We start from the raw sequence: 24,352 nt of genomic DNA, 5'->3' as shown, positions 1-24,352 counted from the left end.
TTAGCTGCTTAATATATACTAACGATATATGAGATATTATATAGAAAACAAAATGTTTTGTTTCAAAATTAAAGGCATCTTGTTTTACACCAATAGAAAAACCTCAGATATTTTTTATAAAACAAACTTTATTTCTTATTTTTTGTATTAACTACAATATTTTTACCCTCTTTAAATATGCCTTCGGGAAAAAATAAATTAACAAAACGAATAGTGATCCTGATAATAAAATTTAATTTTCCTTCTACGTTTTTAGGGGACACATTATAATTTTATTATTACACAATTATGGTTCGCATTAAATATTGGTTGTGGTAACTATTATAGATAATCGTATTTATTAAATGAGATTTAATAATTTTTAAATTATCATAATATGAAGAAACTCAAAATATAACTCTTGATATAATATAATTGTTATACTGAACATATTTTATATTTACTCATACTTATATTTACTCAATACACAGCATTTTATATTTTTCCAACCATCATACTTTTAAGTATTGCTTCCTTAAATTAATTTTTTATTTTTATATTTATTGAAAATATGATTACCAAACATATTATTATTCTAAAAAAATGTGGTGGGTTTTATTTATGAGTACTTGATACTAAAACCAATCGCAATTTGAACTGTTATTTTATAGAGTTAATACTTGAAAAACTGTATAATAATTGTATGAAATTGTATTGAATAAAAAATGTCAAGAACAGCAAATAACAATAAAGTTTATGTTTGAGTTTTTAATTATAACAAATTAAAGCCTAAAAAATTATAATACTGTTCAAAGAATGAGTTTTAGAAAAAAATAGGTGTTTTATACAACACAGTAAAATAATAAAAAATCTTTTCATCTCTGTATCATAAAAACTGAGGAAAATTTAATTTTATACGCTTTTTTCTTTTCGTATTCTTTTTATCTTCTTCCCTCTTAACATTTAATTTCTGTAACATCTTGTAGATTTTTATTTCTATTTTTTTTTCGCCCTTTAGCCCTCACAATTGTGACTGTTTTGTTGAAATTGTCTGTCACGCAATGTAAATAACATTTACTCCGACGCAATTATGGCGTTTAAAGATTTTTAGTATATCTGAAAAGAGAAAAATTCAATCATTTTTTAAAAATAAAAAGAATTTTCATATGTTAAAAAATATCTACGATTTCGTTAGTGTTTGAAAATATTGTGATTTAAATAAAAAATATATATATTTGAGAAAAAAGTAAAATATAAAAAAAAAAAAATTTTTCGACAAATGTATCAGATACTCGTTGGTACTCATAATTATATTTGCTATCACATGAAATGTTCAATAACTTTTACACTCTTATATTGCTGAAAAAAAATTATTAAATTTTAGAAACAAAATGTTTATGAAAATACGAGTACCTAGATTTGGAAAAAACCTATTTGTTATATATACACATAAAATTAATTATTTTACTATGATTTCAAAAACTCATACTTTTAAATATCATTTATAAATTATACGAAGTTTACAAACTACAAAATTAATTTTATAATCGTACATTGACAAACAACATTTTTGCACAAAATTGTTATACAGTTTTAGTCATTTATAAAATAAAATAATATACGTCAATTCTAAATTTGATATACCTACCTACTACAAATTCCTATAATATTAAAATTAAATTGTTAGTAATATAAAATAAACGTAATACACAATTAAATTGTTAAACAATAAAATCCAAAACTAGCTATTCTACCAAATCGTCCCTATATTATTCTACTGTACTTATCCCTAATTATATCAAATTCATAGCTCATAATTTATTCATAATTCGAATTCATTATTTTTTTATTGTAACAGTTCGTAATGTATAATATACCTTTTTTTTTTTTTTAATTAGATAAATATCAAAAACGTTCCATAATAAATTATAAATAAAAAAATCATTATAATATAATGATAAATATATTATATTAATATATATATATTGCGTTACTATTTAGTGAATATTTGAGCCTGGAGATGAAAATTAATCTTAAATTGTCTAATATATGTTTTGTGACTCAAGTCCATTTATCGTTCTTGAATTCTCAATAGTAGGTGCCCTTTTTTACAGCAGGATTTTATGGTTTACTGAAACATAACTTAGCAGTAGTTTCCAGGAATTTCTAAGAACGTATTGAAATTCTTTGAAACGTGCAATGAATAAGATAGTAAACATTTTTAATTAAAATTCGTTTTTATTAGGTATTTTTTAGACTAGAAACCGTTTAAGTGTATGAAAAGAAAAAAGAAAAATTGTACGACTTTTTTCAACTTTTTGTAATAATTTATGTTTTTGTTTTTACCTAAAACGTTTATTTTACCGTTTTTAAAATAATGTGCATACAATATTGTATATACTAAAACAACAGATAACTATGGATCTAAAATAAAGTTTACAGTACCTTTAGATTTTTACCGTAAAAGATAGCCATAAATTTCTACTCGAAAAGTGTGTTTAAAACTTACGAAAGCTGAACATCAGCTGCTGATTTAGATAATTATTTAATCTTTTAACCACTTTTGGGGCCGCACCCGGATATCATAACGAGTTCAGTCCCCGTTAAGAATATTAAACATTTAGAGTGTACATAATATATACGTATATTATGCATATCGCACGTGTGTAAACGAATACTTTAGTTGTACACACTCTGTACATGTTTTATGTAGGCAATCGCGGTGTTACGACTATGCGCGCTCCCATCATAGATAAGACCTGATGTTAGGTCTTTGCACAAATGTAACTATACTTTTTACCATTTGTATGTGCGCAAATCGTCAACAACGACTTTTGGATAGAATTTTGCGCTCAATCAGCCCTATTGTCACATGAAACGTGTGTAGAGCACTCCTATGGTTTGTTATTTTTTGCCGATCTGGACCCTACGGTGTGTCGTTTGTTGGTCGATCGGGCCCTAACTTCAGACACCAAGATCATACCCGAACATTTCAATCCATTTGACTAATAATTACTATCAAAACCCTGCGGTTTGTCATACTAAAATCGCACTTCATTCCGTCTATTAGTTCAATGCTCTTAATGATAAGTTATAACTTATGCCTCATTACTGCTCGTATATATGTTTCCCCGTTTTCTTACATCCAATACTAATATCAAACAAATGTAGAAATATACAAGTTCACGCACATGACCGTACACAAGGAGAATGTTTAGAGAGTGTATTACCCCCCTAAGGTCAAGCAATAATACATATTGTTATAATAAATACATTTTTATCGTAATTTATCAAATATCAACGCAGAATTAATTTTATAATTATAATACACCATGAAAATAGACAATACCTATTTCAGCAACTCCATCGGTTGAATTAATAAAGAATGATGCACATGAAATTACTACTAAATCCTGACCTCAGACAAATATATCATCTGCCTACTTTAAAATTACGAGCCCAAATTCTCAAACAATGTAAATAACATAATTAAAAGTTGATCTAAAGTTTTTATTTTTAACAGTCATAGATATTATACTATCCTATAAACTCATATAATTTTATATAATTTAACTTTTAACACTTAAATTGTGCACTTTGTTGAAAATCTGATACATGAGTATACATTTTTAACGTATACCCTCTATATACTATAATAGTATAAAGTACACATAAATATCCTATGATCAAGGCTTTTGTAATATTCCATCAATGAACTACGCTACTGATTCGCGCAGTAGATCACTTGGAAAAACTGTACTATAAATGAGAAACATTTCCTTGATGCCCAATTTTTGAATTTGAAATGAAACCAAAACTCTTTTTTGTACATATTTTATACTGAAAGCATCAACATTTATTGTTTTGAAATTTCTGAGATATAAAAGTTTTTTTTAGGTGGTGTCGGGGAAATGGTTGCATCCCCATTTTCATATTTAAACATTTTAATAATGCATCTTTTGTGCATAAACGTATATCAATGTATTAGCAATACTCAAAATCAAATTGAGAAGCTAATGAAAATAAAGTTACAAGTATATAATATTCAGACTTACTTATCTTCAAATAATGTTTGAGAAGATCGTTTGTGAACTATAATTTCTGGAGTAGTATAATTTAATTTTGAGAATCCAGATGTAAGTGAATTGATTGCAATGGAAATTACTTATTTAATAAATATTTATATTCTAAATATGTATTTACAAAAACAATGTGAGTCACCAAAGGTTTGTGTGTTTGTAAAAATAAACTTCAAGTTTTGTCATTAAGTATAGACATTTATAGTCAAAATTAAACATATAATATTTTTTTCATAACAACCAACTTTACTCTTTCTATTGTGAACATTTTTACTATCATATATTAAGCCAGTGCTTCTCAAAATTCTTCGACTGCCCTTTTTAATTTAAGGTTATTTCAGGCTGCCCTTCCCCAAGTCATAGCATGACTATTCTTAAGAAACATTTTAGACCAGATAGTAATTCATGGTGAAGTGGCACCCCTGTACAGATATCAAATAGCACCAAGACGCTGAAACGTACACTTTGCGAACCGCTATTATAAGCACTAGTTCGCATAAAAATAAGAATTTAAAAAAAAAATGTTTATAATAAAATACTAATGAAACAAAACTGTTATTAATCCGTAGTATATTCGTATAAACTAAATTACAATGGGTTTTCAGACATAACTTGTAGGTGGGTAGTCAAAATGTTTTATTAGTTTCTAGTAATTTTAAAAGATAAAGAGTTTATTGTATTATCATGCTCAGTGATTAAAAAATAATAGTTCATAAAATATGATTCATATTTTGTGTTTAAAATACAATATGACATAGTTTTATAAAAAATTATATATGGTATAAGTTATCCTTTATTTTTTTTTTTATTTTAAGTATTGTTCTAATATAATTTTAGTTTTATTGAAAATAAAATATATTAAAACAAAACTGTAAATCCAATTTAAAATTTAAATACTGAAATTCAGATGTCTTTATACGACTAAAATTAACTTTCAATAAAACTAAATATAAATTATTTCAACTGGAAGTACGCCTTATTAATAATTTTTATAAATTTTAAAACTTGGTTTAATCACTTCCCCGCTACCCTTAAAGAAAATATTTTTAATCTTAAAAGCAATCATAATCACATTTTAAAATCTTCTTAAATTCAAAGCATAAATGTCGGAATTTTCAGCACAAACCAGCAAAAAGATAAATCGATCAATGGCACCATTCAATTTTTTTTTAAATATGAAAATGGAGGTGCACTATTTCTTCAGTATGCCCTAAGTAAAAAATGTGTATAACGGAAAGTTCAAAAGCACAAATATTGAAACTTTCAGTATAAATCAGCACAAATGATGCATAAAAAAGGTTCTTGGTTTCGTATTAAAATTCAAAAGTGGATGTGCCAAGAAAATATTTCTCCGTAAATGAGCAATACTTGATATGTGTAGGTCATGTTAAAACGTTCTAACCATAAGTGTGCAATGCGTTAAAGAAACCGTACAAAATCAATATAGTAAATAAACTATTTATTCTGCCGCGTCACTACATACAACTGACGTAGTACAGTTTTTCACCAGGATAAGTTGGTGTGAAAACCGTTTGTATTGAAAATCTATTATAATGAATGAGCATTGTTAGAACAAAAGTCCACGGGGAAATGTTCGGATATATTACGACGCGCTAAGTTCCACCCTCATGATTTCGTCAACTGCTCCAGCGGTACCTACTCTTGAAGGCATCGACAAACATTATTTTTTTCTTTTTTGCATTTCTCCAGCATAATAAATACTGATCTAATAGTGTTTACATGCAACACCTGCAGAGCATGGCTCACAAATCAATGCTACAAATAATCTACGGTTTTCAATTTTCTTTCTTCCATTTTTTTGTTCTCTGATAATTTAATCATAATAACCTAAAAATAAATGCCAACACAAAAAAAACCATAAAAATAATAATAATGTAATGAAACGAAAAAAAAATCGCTTCGTTAAAAATATATATCCGATATATATGTTTAATGTCGGAAAATGATTTAATGCGGGGTGAAAAAAAGAAAAAACAACAAATGAAAAGGCGTTATAATAATGTTCAATTTGTCAACGGCCTATGTAAACTATTATAATAACATTGCAAAGACTTTTATGAGGGGGATTTCAGCGAAATATACAGACTAGGTGATTTCCTCCAGAATATTATAATAATAAATCGGGATCTTCAGTCGGTTGTTGTCATAGGAGGTAGATGGTGGGTTTTCTTTCTAAGTAGGGGCGTCCACAACAACATATTATAAGGAGTAAATCCTCTGTTCAGTTAAAATTACGTGTAAATTCGACAGGGGGTGCGCTCTTAAAACAAGGGTCTTGGATTCAAAAAAAGATTAATGAGTGAAAACGCCTGAGTTTTAATATACAACTAACAACAGTCCCCGTTGCCGCCCCTTTTTTCATATAATATAAGAATCTAAGTATCTCGCCATCCGGCCGCGTTTTATTTCAAAATCTTATATATATATATAGTAAGCGTTTTTTTGCTCTTCACTCGGTATCGCCTCGAAATTTTAAACACTTGTGGATTTCAACGATAATGGTCAAACTGTAACGACGATACCGAGTTGAAAACACACTTATATAATATATATATATATATATATATACAATAATCATCTCCGTAGAACATTTACCACTGTGTTTACGCGTGGTATATTGTACAACGTTTCACGATAAATGTATTTTTAATGAACTTGTGCAACGGAAACGCGTATTCATCGTATTATAGTAATACGGATTCCATGTGTCGTGATTGTTTTATACGGGCAAATACGTATATCAATACGTCGCATATCGTTATCGGAGTTATATGCAATAAGTTACACACAGTGCACCAATATTAGACCCAGTGGCTTACATACGTGGGGAGGGGTGTCCGGGTTCAAACCCCCTCAGGGCCAAAAAAAAAAAAAATTGTTTTAATATTGATGACGTGTAATATATTTGTAGTTTTATTATTACGCTTTGAACTTAAAATATACAACTATAAAAATATTATGATAATTAAATAATTATATTGATAGGTGTTTGAAAAGTTTTGTTAACTATGCTGTTTTTATATTTCAATAGCTATTAATTTACTGTAATGTAAAAATAAACTGGAATTGGTAAAAATTTGTATAAAATAATATCTATTTATAGCAGTTATTTATCTTATTTATCTGTGAAACGAAAAAAAAAAGCTAACGATTATTTTTGTTAAATCCCCCACCCCCAGAGCAAGATTGAATGTATGATTTAGATACTAATTAGACCCCCAAATTTCATAAATTAATAATACACATGGCTTCTACTTTTTAGTTTTTTTAATATATACGTTTACGTAAGTCTTACACAATATGCACAAGATAAAATAGAAAACACGACATCAAGTTGAGACCAAGAGAGCTCGGAAAATACAACTTTAAATTATTTAAATCATGTATCTTTCTCATACGAATATACGTGAACCCAACAACTTTTAAGTATTAAATAAAGTATTAGCTTCAACGACACTCTGCGATGTATCGTCTAAGCTAAACCGATACGCCGCTTGGTTCCTTGTGCTATTATATTTCAGATTATTATTATGAACTTATCCACGGTAATTTATGTTACGATTACAACGTTAAATAATTTATCATGTAAATTTATCCGACGAGAACTTTGCTCACAAGCATAACACAACATATACATAAGAATCAGCGGTAAATCATTTTTACTTGCATCATCGGTCATTGCGTGTCAGAATAAAATACGGTTTTTTCTTATTTAGATTTTTTAAAATAATAAAATTTAAATTGGTACAAAACATTTTATATGTTAAAATAAAAAGTTATAATATTATCGACTATGTAATTAAATAATAAAATAATTTTATACTATACCTATATTTAATTTTTGATGCCCAGTAATTCAAGGTGGATATTTTATGAGGGTTATTTTGATTTATCGTTTTTATCTATTGACTATACATTTTTTATTGATGGAATGTGTTTAATATATTAAAAATGATACTGAAATCCCGGAGAATCCCAAAAACCTTCATTGGTTATACATTCCTCTTCGTCTCATTCCATGACGCCTTGCTATCATACCACTATAGTTCCTCAATATCTATGTTATTCATATCTCACATAACGCATTATTAATAATTTCAAAACTATACATCATGTTATATTTTAGGTTTATACACTTTGTACATAATCTACCTTATAACAACGTAATCGTTGTTTTCATTCCATTAATTCATTGCTACTAATACATTATTGGTTTTATAATTTGTTATTTTAAACAAAATGTGTACGCATAGGGATAAATGATTTGTATACGTGAGTTTTCAGAGTGCATAAATAAACCGAGCATGAACACTAGTTTTGTTAGAAACAAATACAATTCAATTTAATAGTTTCCTCGCATTATTTTAATATATTCCTATATTAAGTTATATTGAGTAGCGACCGTATAATTAGCTGTTATGACACGTGACCACTGTTATACATTATGATGACAATTTTTTTTTTTTTATAAATTCTATTTAATGATATTACTAATTTTTAGAACAACCGTATTAAGCAAATTAAATACAATCGTAATAAATTACTTTTTATTGCGACTAATTTGATAAATGACGTAATATTACATTAATTTCAACGTAAGTTATGAACTAGTGAATCGAATATTGAATAATTAGTAATTTAACATATTCTCTTAATTAGTTACACTTTTACTTATAATATTTACTGTTTTCATCAACAATGAAAAATTGATAATATAAAATAGATTAGATTCTATTCAGCCCTCCAAAACTTTTAGATAAACCAAGGTAAGAGTCAAACTCAAATTAAATTAGACCGTTAAAGTTTAGGGGGGGTAGAAGTCTTCCATTAGCTTAACAACTAAAATTTCTACGACAACAAATACTAATATTATTAATATAACTTATATTCATGTAAAATGATTTAACTTTTGTTTTAATTAAAACTGACAGATTAAATTGTGATTTAATGATAATTATAAATTAGAATGATCGTGAATTATAATTAGTAAAGTAAAATATTTATTTGTTTAACTGTATATTAAAAAATTGTTTTGATTTTATCATTTAATTTATTAATTTTCAGGTAAAAAATATACTTTAAAAATCATAAAACTTCTCTTAAATTTTTTTAAAATTGAATCCATGAGATGGTTTTAAAATCCTATTATTTGAGTTTTTTAATAGTTTTCAAGAAAATGTATGTAAATTATCCGAAAATCACCTCTCTCCTCACTATCGCAGTAGATAATTTCGTAACTAAATCAAAATTACATTACTAAGAATGTTTTCCATAATTTATTGAATAATGTTATAATTAATTTATAAATTTTATAAATATATGTATTAATTTTGTTATTAAAATATATGAACTTAGCATAATATTAATAATACTGTATTATTTCATATAGACTTAAAAGGATAAAAATTGAATTTCTTAGTTCACTTTTTTAGTAAATAGAACATTTTAGAAATATTAAAAATTTAACCTTAATATAATTTTTAATTAAACAGAATTCAATTTAATTCTTTGGGAAAAATGTATTTATTTTTAATAATAAACTATGAATCGTATATCAAATGCGATAATGAAGCATTAACAATATTCAGAACTAGAAAACTAAACTAGTATCAAACAATGTTAGGTATCTATTTTTATAGTTAGTAGATTCAATTATGAAATATTTAAATTTTAAGTCTTTATAAAAAAAACCAGTATACCAATCACTAATTAGATTTGTAGAATAATTAACGGTACTCTCCAATTAAAGTTTTTAGTAGAAAAGATTAGTTTGTATTGTTTTAAAGCCATATCAAACTTTAACCAATATCAAATATACAACACGTCATGTTGAAATTATTTGTAATTCGATTTTATAACGCGATAAATGTATAACTAGATTATTTTTAGATTTATTTTAATGAAGTTTATAGTTTTTTTTATTAAAATTCCAAATATTAATAAAATGTTAAACAAATTTACTTTTAAATCATAATTTTGTAATACAAACATCTAAAATTAAAAACGTGCATATCTGCATAAAAACCATCCCATACTCAGAATCGTTTTCCAAATGTAATATAATATATAATTTATTTTATATTCAAAATGTTAGATAATACATCTTCTATAACTACAAAAATTAGGCTAACCTAACAAAAAAAAGTTACCAATTCCCTCGATTATTCTAATAAAAATCAATATTTTATTTGTTCAAATTTATACATTTACAGATATATATATTGTGAATAATATTGTCATGACAATTCACAAGGAAATAAATGGTATATATACGCTTAGTTTGTTTTTTTTTTCGATAGACTCTATTGTTTTCATATCTTGATAAAATATTTTAGAATCTATTAATAAGTAAAATAAACACAACTATGTTTGTATGTCTTTTGTATGTATTTCGAATGTCATAAAACGATTGTAATAAAAGTATGTTGAACTTTGTAATGCCCAGTTAAAAAGACTGAATGAAAAAGGAATAAGATAACCATTCCTTACTTAATGAAATGACGAAACTGAGAAAAATAAAGAATTGGATTTTAAATACACTTGTTCTAAAGAACCTTTTTGTTCCTCGTACTTAAAATAAATCTTTTGTGCTTTAATAAAGATTATAAAGTTAATGTAGTATTAAAATTCCATTACATTTAAACAAATTGCATCAGTGTTTATTTAAATCTTGTTGTTGCCAAAATAGTTTTGTTTATTTATTATTGTGAAAACAAATAAAAAATTTAATTTTGACTTATTTTAATTGTCCTAGTTAAATATTACGAATATTAAACGAAATAAAAAAAATTTAGATATTTAATAAAAAATATATTATATAAATTTTTATTTTTTATATAGTTACTACAGTGTGTAAACGCTAACTGAGAACACTCAATATCTTTGCGTAAAGACCTGAAATTTGAATTCTGATTTTTCTTGGTTTTTATGATATAAAAATGTGTATTTTTACAAGTTTTTAATTTTTTTAACTTAAATAGACATGCGCATGCGCAGTACAACTTTTTTTCCTTAAATGGCAACCACCTATTTTAACCACTAATTATTTTTTGCCTATTTTTTTTTTTTTTTTTATGAATTTTGGTACCTAAACCAACTTTCTAAGTCCAAAATTGACCAAGTTATAGAAATTTAATCAAAAAACTGTAAAATGCGCGCGATTTTAAATTTTTTTGACTGTAACTCTGAAAATAATTATTCTAGAATTGTTAAAATTTGATATTTTCATTCTTATTTATTAAAGTGATATTTACACGTTATTATAATTTTATCTACTGCATAATTTTCACTTTAATTTGGATACATATTATAACTTATTGCAGAAAAACGTAAATAAGCTGGCATGTTGTTTACTTTGTGACATTTAATGGATATATTGGAATTTATCAATAATTAACAATAAGTTTAATTGTTATTCAAGTTACAAGTTTATTTATTTATTGATTAATTTAACGTATAAATTGTTCAAATTGTTATCTTCCGTGAACAATACCGGTGTTGATGAGTTGCGACCCAATCCCTAAATTAAATACGAGTTGCGACCCGTATTTATGAAACAGACGTAGGAGTATGCGGCCAAATTTTATTTATCACATCATATTAGCCTATCAGGGGTACTCAGAAGATACTACGAGGAGGTTGGCAGAGTCATCTCCCAAAAATTTGTTTTTTTTTTTATTATTATTTATGTAAAAATAGCAAAATATATGGTACTTTATAGTAAAATTATTTTTTTTAGATTATTGGTTGCGCAAAAACTTAAAACTTAATAATTTAATGAAATCAAACCACTCTATTTCTTTTTGTGCTAGCTTTGTCATTTGTTGTCTTATACATGCTTCTTTTTCACATATTTTCTTCGTTTTTATTCCATTGCTTCTACATTTGGTATACGTTTCTGATTGAATTTCTATTAACACATTAATACAATTATAGATATTAGGATGAGTAAAGTAGAACGATGAATTTGGAGGACACATGGCGTCCGGGGATATATAGTTTTCGAAAACATAGTCGGTAAATTGTACAACCCGATCATCTTTAGCAGGCAGTATAGCTAAAAATTCATTCACGAAACAATCAATGACATCAGAATCCAAAAATTGCAAACCAAAAAAAAATTTGAAATAATAACATTCATCTGTATTTATGTTATACATTTCCGTGAATTTTAAACTTTGAATTTTCCTCCATCAACTTTGCCATAAGTGAAATCGACATCCTCTTATTTTTATATTAGGGAAAACTTTTGCTGCAGTACTGTGGATAGCTTGTTCAAAATCTATAACAACTTCAGTAGGAGAGCACGTTAAACCAATGGACATAGAATGGCGAATTAACCTCGGTCCGCAATTAACTTAGTGATAAAATATGACCGGGCCGTAATTCACCGGTCTCCAACACATTAATGATATTGTTGGGCCGAAACTCACCTATAGCGACATGCATTTTTTCGACACTCCCAATAAATAAATAACATATTAACTTTTTCGGAATGATTCATATTAATCACGGAGTAACACACGTGTTTGGACGATGAAAAATATCGAAATGATCAGTTTGTATAAATAAACATTTCATCATATTTAATTTTGTATCAAATTGTCATAAAGATAAACGTTTACTTTAAGGAAGGTGTCTAATGTTTAGTTTTATAGTGCTTGATAAAATACAATAAGTATTAGATTACGTTTCTATTCCAATTTAAAATATCATAAATATCATTGCAATCAACTGATTGATGAAAAAATGACTGCTGCAAAAAATAAAGAATTCATGCGGCGCGCTGAATCATATTTTGTTCACGGAGGACAATTGAACAATTTATACGTTAAATTAATCAATAAAATAAATTAACATATAACTTGAATAAAAATTAAACTTATTGTTCATTATTGATAAATTCCAATTAAATTTCATTAAATCTATTATTATTTTAATAATTATTAAATCCATTAGATCCATTAAATGTCACGAAATAAACAATATGACTGCTTATTTACGTTTTTTTTGCAATAAGTTATAATACATATCCAAATTAAAGTGAAAATTATACAGTAGATAAAATTATAATAACGTTTAAATATCACTTTAATAAATAAGAGTGAAAATATCAAGCCTTAACAATTCTAGGATAATTATTTTCAGAGTTACAGTCAAAAAAATTTAAAATCACGTGCATTTTACAGTTTTTTGGTTAAATTGCTGTAATTTGGTCACTTTTGAACTTAGAAAGTTGGTTTAGGTAGCAAAATGAATTTAAAAAAATAGGCAAAAAATAATTAGTGGTTAAAATAAGTGGTTGCCATTTAAGAAAAAAAATGTTCTGCGCATGCGCGTGTTTATTTAAGTTAAAAAAAATTAAAAACTCATAAAAATACACATTTTTATATCATAAAAACCAACAAAAAATCAGAATTCAAATCGCATGTCTCAACGCAAATAAGTTATAAAAATTTGTTATAATTTTTTTAGCGTTTATGACTGTATAGTAAAAACCATTTTATTATACAATTGAAGTATTTGAATAACAATTTGCATTTATTATTAATTTGATGATTAACCATTTGTTTTTAATTCTTTCGAATTCCTTAAAAGTAGATTAATATTGTACCATTATTCAGGAAAAACTTTTATGTTTATAAAATATTAAAAACTTAATACGTCTCAGTACTTCTTATAATCTCTCAAATAGATCTAAAATTAGTGTTTTCGAATATTCCCTGTCTACCACTACCTTAAATAATTATGCTAGTAATAAATAAATAAAGAAATAATTTAACAGAAAATACTTCCTTTTGTTAATCTTTACCATTATTGTAAAAAAAGATAGAGCTTTGGTTTTTAGTCTACATGGTAATGTGGTTCAATACTCTATTATTTATATATTATCTCTTTGTTCATTATGCATCGATCTTGTCAAAAATATAGAAATTTTACAGTTAAAACCACAAACTTAAATACCAAGTTTTAATAGTTTGCGTTCAGTTTAATTACTTACAGATCAGTTATTAAAACATTAATATTGAAATCGTATAACATGAAAATTCAAAATCAATGAGTATAATGTACATTATTCAATTTAAACGCTATAAAATACTGATCAATATCGCATATAATAACTAGAATTTATTTCGATCAATTGTTCACTTAAAAATGTAACATATTGCAATACCAAGAGTTTCCATCCATTATTCAAGATCTACAATTTTGAACAACTCTATCTTGCTCCACATTCATATCTGTTATTAATTCTAACAATATTGTTCAACCTTACATAAATTCATTCGCATGCTTTGAAACATAAAGATTATACATGTATTATACCTAACCTAGACAAAACATTGCATTTTTAATTTAAGTAAGAAATGAAAACCATAAATCTTTTATTTTTCGATTTCTTTATTATATCTAAACAAATTGCATCAAGTAAATGTACGTACACGATTACATGTTTAATATCAATCATATACAATTACGCCATCCAGTCAATCACACAATTAATTACTCATTTTGTGACGTTTGCTGTGGTTTTATCAGATAAAATTCCTGTCCATAGACTTAATATGGAATAGAAAATCTAACACACCTATTGCTATACCGAAGAAATAAAAATGTTTCCATCAATCAAACATAACCCATTACATACATCGTTTATTCCGGAAGAGTAAATTCTATTAAATACTTATTTTTGTATTGTATTTTGACATTTATATAAATAATAGTATAATTTTAAATATCATTATTTTATTTTTCAGAGATTCTGTAATCTGCGAGGCTGGAGCGGTGATTCGGAAAAAGTAGAAAAAACTCGATCTTGTTTGCTGAAGGTTTGGGATGGTTTGCAGTCTGGTGCTGATAAAGATCAAGATGGTCAGGTAAAATAAACATAATTTGTTTCACAAATTCATGTTAACATTATGTTAACAAGATAACAATAAACAGTGCACATATAAATTAAATAATATTAAACAATAAACACACAGCTAGTACAGTCTTGCTAAACAAAGTCTATTCAAACTAGATTTTCCTCTATAGTATTCAAGTACCTTTAAAATCAAGTGTTTAAGTGATATATTTAGTATTTTTAAAAAGTTAAGCCTATCATCAACAACTGAGCATAATTTTTTGCTTTAATCGTAGCTTATCAATTGGTTTGAAAAAAAAATTATTTTTAGAATATAAAAATATTGATATAGACTTTTCAATATTGATACCAGTTCCCTGTTAATATGGAATGTGAAATAATGAATAATAACTCAAATTAAGTAACGTAAATTAAGAATTCTCTGAACATATTTTGAATATTTTTCTGATTCGATTGAGATCTATATAAAAATAGTTCTACGCTAGATACAATTAATATTGCCATTAAATACATAATTTCCATTTTCAAACCCATTTGCGTTATACAATTGATTAATGTTAATTTCAATAACCGTATTGATTATGTATGTATACTAATTTAAAAGTACCTTGTACATCGTTGAAACATTTTACTCATATATTATTATATACACATTATAACTCTTTAAAACTTATTTAAAATATTGTCTGTGTAAAAACTATTTCTATTACATCACTAAAATGTCATTTATTTCATTATCCCTGTAATTATTATAATGGTCCGTATTGGTTTTTAGAATTACGTTTAGTGTATTTTATAATAAGGGTTACAAAAACAACTTAAATTTAATTGTAAAATATTTTACATACCATGTACGGTAATGTAGTAATAACTTCATGGATTTTTCTCAACAATTAAATATAATAGTGATATTAACCTTTCATTTTGAAATTAAAACATCACTAATTATACACTAAATTACTATACAAGTATAAAACTAATGATCGAATAATATGTTTCGATTTATTTACTTAAATCAATTCCGTGAGATTTCAGTGTTTTTATTTGGAATAAGTTATTAATTATATTAATGAAACTATATTTTATTTAAAATACAACTTACCCAAAACAATATCATTATCTATTATGGTAAAAATAATAAATGACAAATTATAATTTTCACTGATTTCTCTTTTAAACGAATTTATTTATTTAAAAATTTTTTGAATTAAAAAACAAACTGTACTGATAATTTTTCCTGGATTAAAATATTTTTATGAATAGTTCCATAAAAAAAATCTCTATTTTTAATAATATACAAGAAATCAATATTATATTAGGTGAAATTAATATATATATATATATATATATATAATAAACACAATAAACACATTGTACATATTTTATATTTTATAATTCAAATATGAATTAAACTATTATGAAGAACTGGCACAAGTAGATAAATAGGAGTTTGATATCTTTTAGCGAAAACATTTGTTAAGTACGGATTGCTCAATTAAATAATATATAAATTCAAATATTTGATCAGTACACAAGTAATTACAGGATATCAAAGTAGAAGAATTCAGAAAATCTCTAGGGAAGTAAACGGGTATCGAGATGTTTTTACAATAAATCGTGTTTTCAGTTTCCCCTAGGTGCTCAATCGCGCAATAAACGAAAGAACAATCAGCAGTAAAAATACACATTTATACGAATGCAAAATTACTCTATTATTGCTTGGTGCGAACATTTTATAGGAAATAAACATTGTTTTTTATATACCAGTGATACTTGATTTTTTTTTGATTTTTTTCTTTTATTTCTCGTACATATAGGTAACACAAGATGAATGGTGCGCAATGTGGGACGAATTTTCCAAAAACCCAAGCGCACCTCAAGAATGGCAAACGCAATACATGAACTTCATGTTTGATCTGGTCGATACTTCAGGTATAATGATTAATATTTTTTTTATTATATATTTTTTCGATTTTAATATGCACACAAAATGATTTTTTTTTTTTTTTTAAAAGCCTGTTCTATACTTTAATTTGTAATTCTAAGAATTAAGTGTTTAAGAGTATACATGAAATTTTAGTACAGCTTTTTCAACTCTATTGTTAACCGGTATTAAAGTCGAAAGGAACAACAATAATGAGCATCAACGATTTTTTTTCTCGGCCACTCCACATACAATTTCTATCTACACTTTAAACGATCCAACGTACTTATCCCGTGTTAAATTTTTATGCCAAGATACTTCAATCATTTTAGAAAATTATTCTGCATCAGCTAGATTTGCTATTAAAAACATAAATTTTGTATTAAAATCCAAGTCTAATGACTAAGTACCAGAATAGATAAAAATTAGATAATGTCCATAAAATGATAAAAAATGTAGCGTTACGAGTTATTAAAAAACTTAGATACCAACACACAACATTTCTGAAAAACATATATAGGTAATAAAATAAAATGGAATAATCCGATGTATTATATACGAATGCGTAGCTCGTTAAAAATATCTGAAATTTCACTTCCGTGCAAATGGTTAAAGATATTATTTACTACACGGTAATTGTAAGATGTATTAATAATAATGCAATTACTAGTAGAAAAAATAAACCATTCTAAATATGGAAAAAGTTTTTTTTATACTATTCATACTGTTTCTTTTGTGAAGATTTCTAATACATCCAAACACCTTTTTGTAAAGCTTTTGAACCATGAAATATTTTATAATCATTTCAAACTTAGAACAACAAAAATATAAAAATAATAACATTGCAAATTGAAATATTTGACTTTTGTTCGGGAAGGGAAATGAAAGGCGTTTTAAAATGTATTGTTATAACTTTTAAGGCTTAGTGTGATGACAAATGTTAATGCAAAAAATATTATATTATAGAAACGTTAATTTATACGTTTACAACATTTGCAGTTAAAAATTCGTGGAAATCTATACAATTCAAATATTCGTACATTAAATCTACATACGACTTTTATTCAAATAAAACATATTAAATTATTTCGTTACTGTTGTATCTAATTAATGGATATAAAATATTTTCACTTTTACTGTGTACACAATTCTGTATGTCATGCGTAATACATTACATTACATCGGGGAATTTTCTTGCAGATTTTCAAATTTCAGATTTGTCATAACTTCGAGAAAAATTATGAACCATCCGAATTTATCATATTACTTAATTATAGATTTGAAATCCTAGGTCTTTATACCACCACGGTAACACGATTTGAAAATATAAAACAGGAAAAATTATGTTGTTATTTCAAGATTTTTTATTTCCAATTCAATTCGTTACGATTTGTTCATATAAGTTATCTAAATATAGTACATAACTGTCACCTGTCGATAAACAACACATTTTAAACGTCATATTTAATTTTAATCACAGTACTAAATGTAAATTTCAAAAACTAAATGTTTCTAAATGTAAAACTATAATTTTAACATTTTCTAACTACTAATTGAATATTCATTATCCCAGATGGGTTGCCGTAGTACTGTACTAAATAATAAATTTCCATTTAATCGTATTAAAAGCAAATTCAACTAATAAGATAGGTTAATGTTCCTAATTGAGCATAACATAATTTTAATTATGGCATCTAATCTCAATAGCCGGGAGTGGGTATATTATTATTATTATTATTATTATTATTACTTATATTATTCTGTGTCATGTATTCGAACGAAAAGTTTTCAAAATATTAGATGCACGGAAAGTTAGATCTATTCGAACCCATATTAAGATAGTATTTAAAAAAATGTACCTCGCCCAGCAATTTTAATCTAATCATTAGATTCTAGTGCATTAAAAATATTGTGTCAATAATTAATTTAAACTGATGTGTTATCTATTAACTATTATCTATATTTTAACTAAAATATGATGACAAATAATGTTATTTAACTTTTACTATTACAATCAAAACAATATGGTTTTTATCATGCTATTCTACAGAACTGTAACTACAATGTATGTTGTGAATTGTAAAACAACTTTTTAACTCCTGGTTCATAATCAAAACAATGCAAACATTTTCCATCACGCTTCGAAGGTTTCAGATGGTAGTTGAAGTATATAAAGGGTTAAGCGCGGTCCATAGGATTCCGAACCTCTTTTCCATATCACCGCACACATTATTAAAATTCAAACGAATTTCACTCAGTAAATCGTATGCTGAATCGTTTATTTTACAAGTTTTATTCAAAGTTATTTGTACGCAAACAGCATATCCGTGGGTGGAGATTATCCATTTAATGAACACATTTTTGTATCATTGCACGAATCAATTTATGTTGGGAATGCGAAGCAGCCCAATATTTTAGTAACAAGAGGATCGACCGAGATTCCAATGAACAAAACTATTAAATTAAAAATCTGCGAAATCAGGACAATATATTAAAAATACCAAATACTACAAAATTTATTAATTTTTAACAATTGAGAAAGTTGAATATCCAGTATCTTTTGTCGACCAAAGAAATATTTTAATCAAATTTTAATAAATCTCTTTTGTACCTATAGTACATATAGTTAAATATAGTTAAATACCTTAAAACACATAACTATATATGGTTTTTATAATAATATTTAATTTACTTACCTATATTCAAAAACAAAAATGAAAAAAAAAAAAATAATGAAAATTGTAATCAAACAATCGACGTGCGTAAACAGTAAAACGCTGATAACAGGTTATCAAGTTATTGGAGCTCATTCATTCCTAGATTAAAATGTTTATAACATCATAAACATCAATTCATTTTATTATCATACTAACGTATATTTAATTTGGCGCGAATTATGAATCTTGTCTCACTGTTCCCCATGTCTCACTGTACCCCGGTCTCCCCTACTTCTCAACAATAAGTCTATGATAATAGTAAGACTGTTTACCATTTATGCATTTATATATAGGTTAACATTATTTTCTATAACGTGTAACTAACAACTGTTTATAAAGAATAATGTGTAATATAAACCCCGAGTCCGAGCTTTTGAAGGATTCGACAAAAATCATTAGTGTAATATTTCTTATTTTTTTATATGTGTTTTATAGGAGACGGTTCCATTGACGAAGCAGAATTCTGCGAAGTTTGCCAAAATAATGGCGTGCCTGCTGCGGAAGCTGCGGATGCATATAGACGATTCTCAAAGGTTAGCGCTAACCGTTTTAACGATTTAATCACTAACTTTGCAGTGAGCCCTACATGATGGTCGTAATAGCATCGGAAATTCGTTAGCGGAAATTGATGTGACCGGAAACTTGTTTTGCGTTATTATAATGCGTAACATACGTCAACTACGTATATGTAGCGCACAATACTCGGATAATCCACTGCTCCGGTCGTTTATTTATTTTAACTCGAACCAAGTGCAAAAGTTTTTTCGGTCGTAACAAACATTATAATACTGTCGGTAGCGATTATTTTATTTTTAAAATAATTAAACCTAGTAAAAACAGTAAGTAGTACCGAGTAAAATAGTAAAAATCCGTTTATACAATATTACATGGCTGAGCATACCTATGCATCGTCGTGCACAATATTAATTATTACACTCACTGCTTAAACGGTACAAGAAAGAAAATCCATGGACATTAATAATGTAATATCCTAATGCGTTTATAATCGGTAGGAGGTACGTTATAAATGTTATTTTTTCGGTTGCTCGTTTATTTATTACATTGCCGTTTACCCGAAAACTTGCCCCGTTCGAACGCAAATGCGTTTTTCGTACACACGTGTGCACCGAGCAATATATGACATAATATTTCTTTTCGATTTCACACGTACATAATATACAACATTGTACACCGCAGTGCCTTATCAACTCAGGAATGGATTTGGCATAAAATAAGGTGACGATCGGGTCATTTTTCCCCTTCTCGTTCTTAACATAAAAAAATTGCATTAGAATTCAGAGTTTTCTAAACTTTTTAAACGTACCAGCCGTGGTTTAAAATATATTCGAAATAAATTGGTTACATAATTTAGTTAAAGTAATTAAAATCAAATCCATTTTAAACCGTGATACAAACGGGTAACGTGTAATCTTAAACATGTACCCTATATATTTTAAAAATCTCCACCCGTTAATTTGGTCTGGCTTCCATTCCGTCTGTCGCAAAGGTTTAAGCGAAATGTTAAGTAGGTACGTGCGATGCTGGTTAAATTAGATTTCTAAACGATGACTGATATCGTGTATAATAATGTACGAACGTTAATATCACTACAAAACAGCAAAACGATATATTGTATAACACTGAAGTGGTTACAAAAATAGGCAAAACCGCGAGATCTCATTCAGCGAATGATAAAACCATAAAATGTTAAATGCTCACAGGCAACGGTATAGACGATTATTAATAATTTTAGATACCCATCAAATGCTATTATCTTACACAGGACTTGATTCAACAATATTTGTCAAGCTTTATTGTCAATAGAATTCTAGCATCAAATATGTTATTAAATTGTAATCGTTTTTATACGTCATATGTGTGTCATCCCATCACATTTACTAAATAAAATATTGAGTGTACTATCTCTGAACAAAATAAATCCTTGGACGAATTTATAGGTTATAATTTTATATGTTTATCGGAACGATGGAAGGCATTACGAATTGGAGATGTACTGATCGCAATATTAAATACATATGTGTAATTGTACGGTAAAAATTCATCGAAGCTTCATCACGCATAAATTTCATCGACCAAGCAAAAACCAAGACAACATATTTAGTACAACAAAAATATAATAGCAACCAACAAATCTTCAAAACAATCTAAATCAAATATTACTATAGGTGATAACTGCGTGTCACGTAGTACGCTATTCCGAGTTTTGTTTACAGCTGCTTATCTCATATTGTAGTCAACTGCAAGAGAACGATAATTACTCAAAAGCAAATAAATAATAATAATTATACACCACTAGGACCGACAGGGTAATAATCGATTCGGGCGAAATACCTGCCGCGTATCATGCAAAAACATCTACTAGTATAATATTATACAGTAATCGACACTACTAAATGTGTGCTAAAAAACTATTTAAAATGTATGGCGATTCCATCGTTTGCCGTTATTGATTTTTGCTGCGTTCGATTTCGTGGTATTATCGTCGCTATTCTCGTTCCACCGTTATTGTTTCGTTATAATATAGTACGACGCATATTATACGAACGTATGTCGTTTGATGAAACAACAACGCATACGAAAACGATAGCAATATAAATCGCGATGGTATTCGTTGGGACTGCTCGAGAAAAACTGTACTACGTGATAGAGCTGTACGTATCAACAGTACGAAACACATCCGGATCTGTCATCCTCAAACGACGGTGAAACGACGCTCTTATCTATGCTACTATGCACATTGAAACCTATCAAAAATGGACCTTGAATGAACCGGAAACCTGTCTATAACGGAAATGACATCTAGTCCTGTCATAAATGATGTTAAGGATATTATAATGGATAAGCCGGAAGCCTGTACAAGACGGAATACATATTTATCAAGTCCATTACGATTCCTTCGTAGGCAGTTATATTTATATACATATATACCCAATGGTGCCAAACTATTAGATCAAGTGAAACAGTGGCTTCACCTCTTGAATAGGGATGGTGGGTATATAGAAAATGTGTAAAGATTAGTATTAAGTTTCTGGGTTAGATACTAGGCAAAGAGGTGAATGGTAGGTCCTAAATTTTAGAATTTGCTTAACCGAAGTATCTAAAACTCGACATCACTAAACAATATATTATATACCGCGGTACAAAATAAAAAATAAAAATAACGCTTCATAATGGCTAATACGAAAATTTAACGTTTCCTACTATTTACACGTATCCACAAGCGTCGTGGACTTCCATTGTCGGCTGTGGTTTGTTATAATACCATTTATTATGCTGCATTACTATTATTTATAGTATATATTATTATTATTGTACGTCTAGAACAATGTGCAAATATCCTCATTTCGAGTCTTATACTGCATTACAGTTACGGACAACGTAGTTTTAATTGTTTTTTTTCCACCGTAATAACATTACTCCCGAGAGTAAATTTATTACATAGTATACCGCATTGCCGTGTATTAAAACACAAAACCAGATTATAATATAAATGATAAAATATTTTTGGTTTTACTTATTAATCACGCTACCGTAATTAATATAGTAAGCGGTTTTTTTTTTGTTTTTAATTAGCGACCTGTCAATCACAAATAACGTTGTTAATTTCAATCGAAATTCATTACCTATATTATAATAATGTGATTAATTTAATGTTTTATTTTATATATACATATTTATTTGTATATGCACCACAGGGCGGCACAATTCAAGTCTCTCACGACGAATTCGCTAAATACTGGGTGGAGTTCTTCGCTTCCGAAGATCCCGTGGCTTTGGGCAACTTTATCTTCGGCAAGACATCGTTCAACTAAACAACAAGAATTTCGAAAAATGAATCGTCTTCTTCGTGTTTTTTTTTCTTTATAAACTAATATTTTAAAATTGTGACTGCAAGAAATCACATACTTAAAGGATGATGTTTGAAACGATAGATCCTCTTTAGATATCATAATATATTATAATATTATATTCTACTTAGATATTTACAAACGTAGTAATTATATTAATTTTAGACTAACATACACTCTTAGTCAATTCTTCGTACATATTTCGTTTAACTTATTGTAATAAAATGTATAATGTTCAATATAATTAATAATTTTCGAAAAATTAAATTACAAGCAATACAAATAAACAGCGGTTATTATTGGTCTGAAACTTTATATAATAATAATAATTGTACCTTCTGTTCATGACTTATTCGTGTAAAAAAAAATCATGTTATATCATAAATTCATATTTAATAACAATAATAAAATCTTGCACATATACGATTAACACATTTTTTTTTAAACTTATAAGCATATACATATTGTAAACTACGTTTTTATTACACGTAATTGGAAATTAATTTTTACATTAATAAGAGACATTTTGAATAATAAGAATAGAGAAAAACTCAGGAAAGTTGACTTTTCAAAGTCTGAAATAAAAAAATAAACAATAGTAATTTTATTCAAAAACGTTCTCGTTGCCAAATATTTTATATTCAGAATAACGATGTAATAATATAATTCAATAAAATATTTATATAAGATCACAAATGTCACTCTTTAAAACATAAAACCTTACTCTAATACTTTAAATAACAATTAATATTACAGTATTACAGTTATTATAACAAATATTTTAAGTATCAAACTATTGAATGGAAATGTAGGTAATGCGAAAATAGTAGTATGGCTAATAAAACTTTATTATGTATGGCTATTTAGTGGCACTGTAGATTGTCAATAATATTGGA

General features: G+C 26.9%; 1 protein-coding gene across 1 annotated transcript in view; it reads left to right on the top strand.

Annotated features, from left to right (window-relative positions):
* LOC112692077 (calexcitin-2) overlaps positions 1-23,775 on the top strand; it is a 149,915-nt gene extending 126,140 nt beyond the window's left edge. Inside the window, exons 4-7 of the mRNA XM_025566618.1 lie at positions 14,837-14,956; positions 16,764-16,878; positions 20,023-20,120; positions 23,304-23,775. Coding sequence (XP_025422403.1) covers positions 14,837-14,956; positions 16,764-16,878; positions 20,023-20,120; positions 23,304-23,420 — 450 coding nt within the window. The 3' untranslated portion in view covers positions 23,421-23,775. The remainder of the gene's footprint in view (positions 1-14,836; positions 14,957-16,763; positions 16,879-20,022; positions 20,121-23,303) is intronic.
* The last annotated feature ends 577 nt before the right edge of the window (positions 23,776-24,352 follow it).

This window comes from Sipha flava, unplaced genomic scaffold (genome assembly GCF_003268045.1).
Source record: "Sipha flava isolate LNK unplaced genomic scaffold, YSA_version1 70_pilon_pilon, whole genome shotgun sequence".
NCBI classification, from domain to species: Eukaryota; Metazoa; Arthropoda; class Insecta; order Hemiptera; family Aphididae; genus Sipha; species Sipha flava.
The sequence above is the reverse complement of the archived record's forward strand: the minus strand, read 5'-3'. Positions and strand labels throughout refer to the sequence as shown.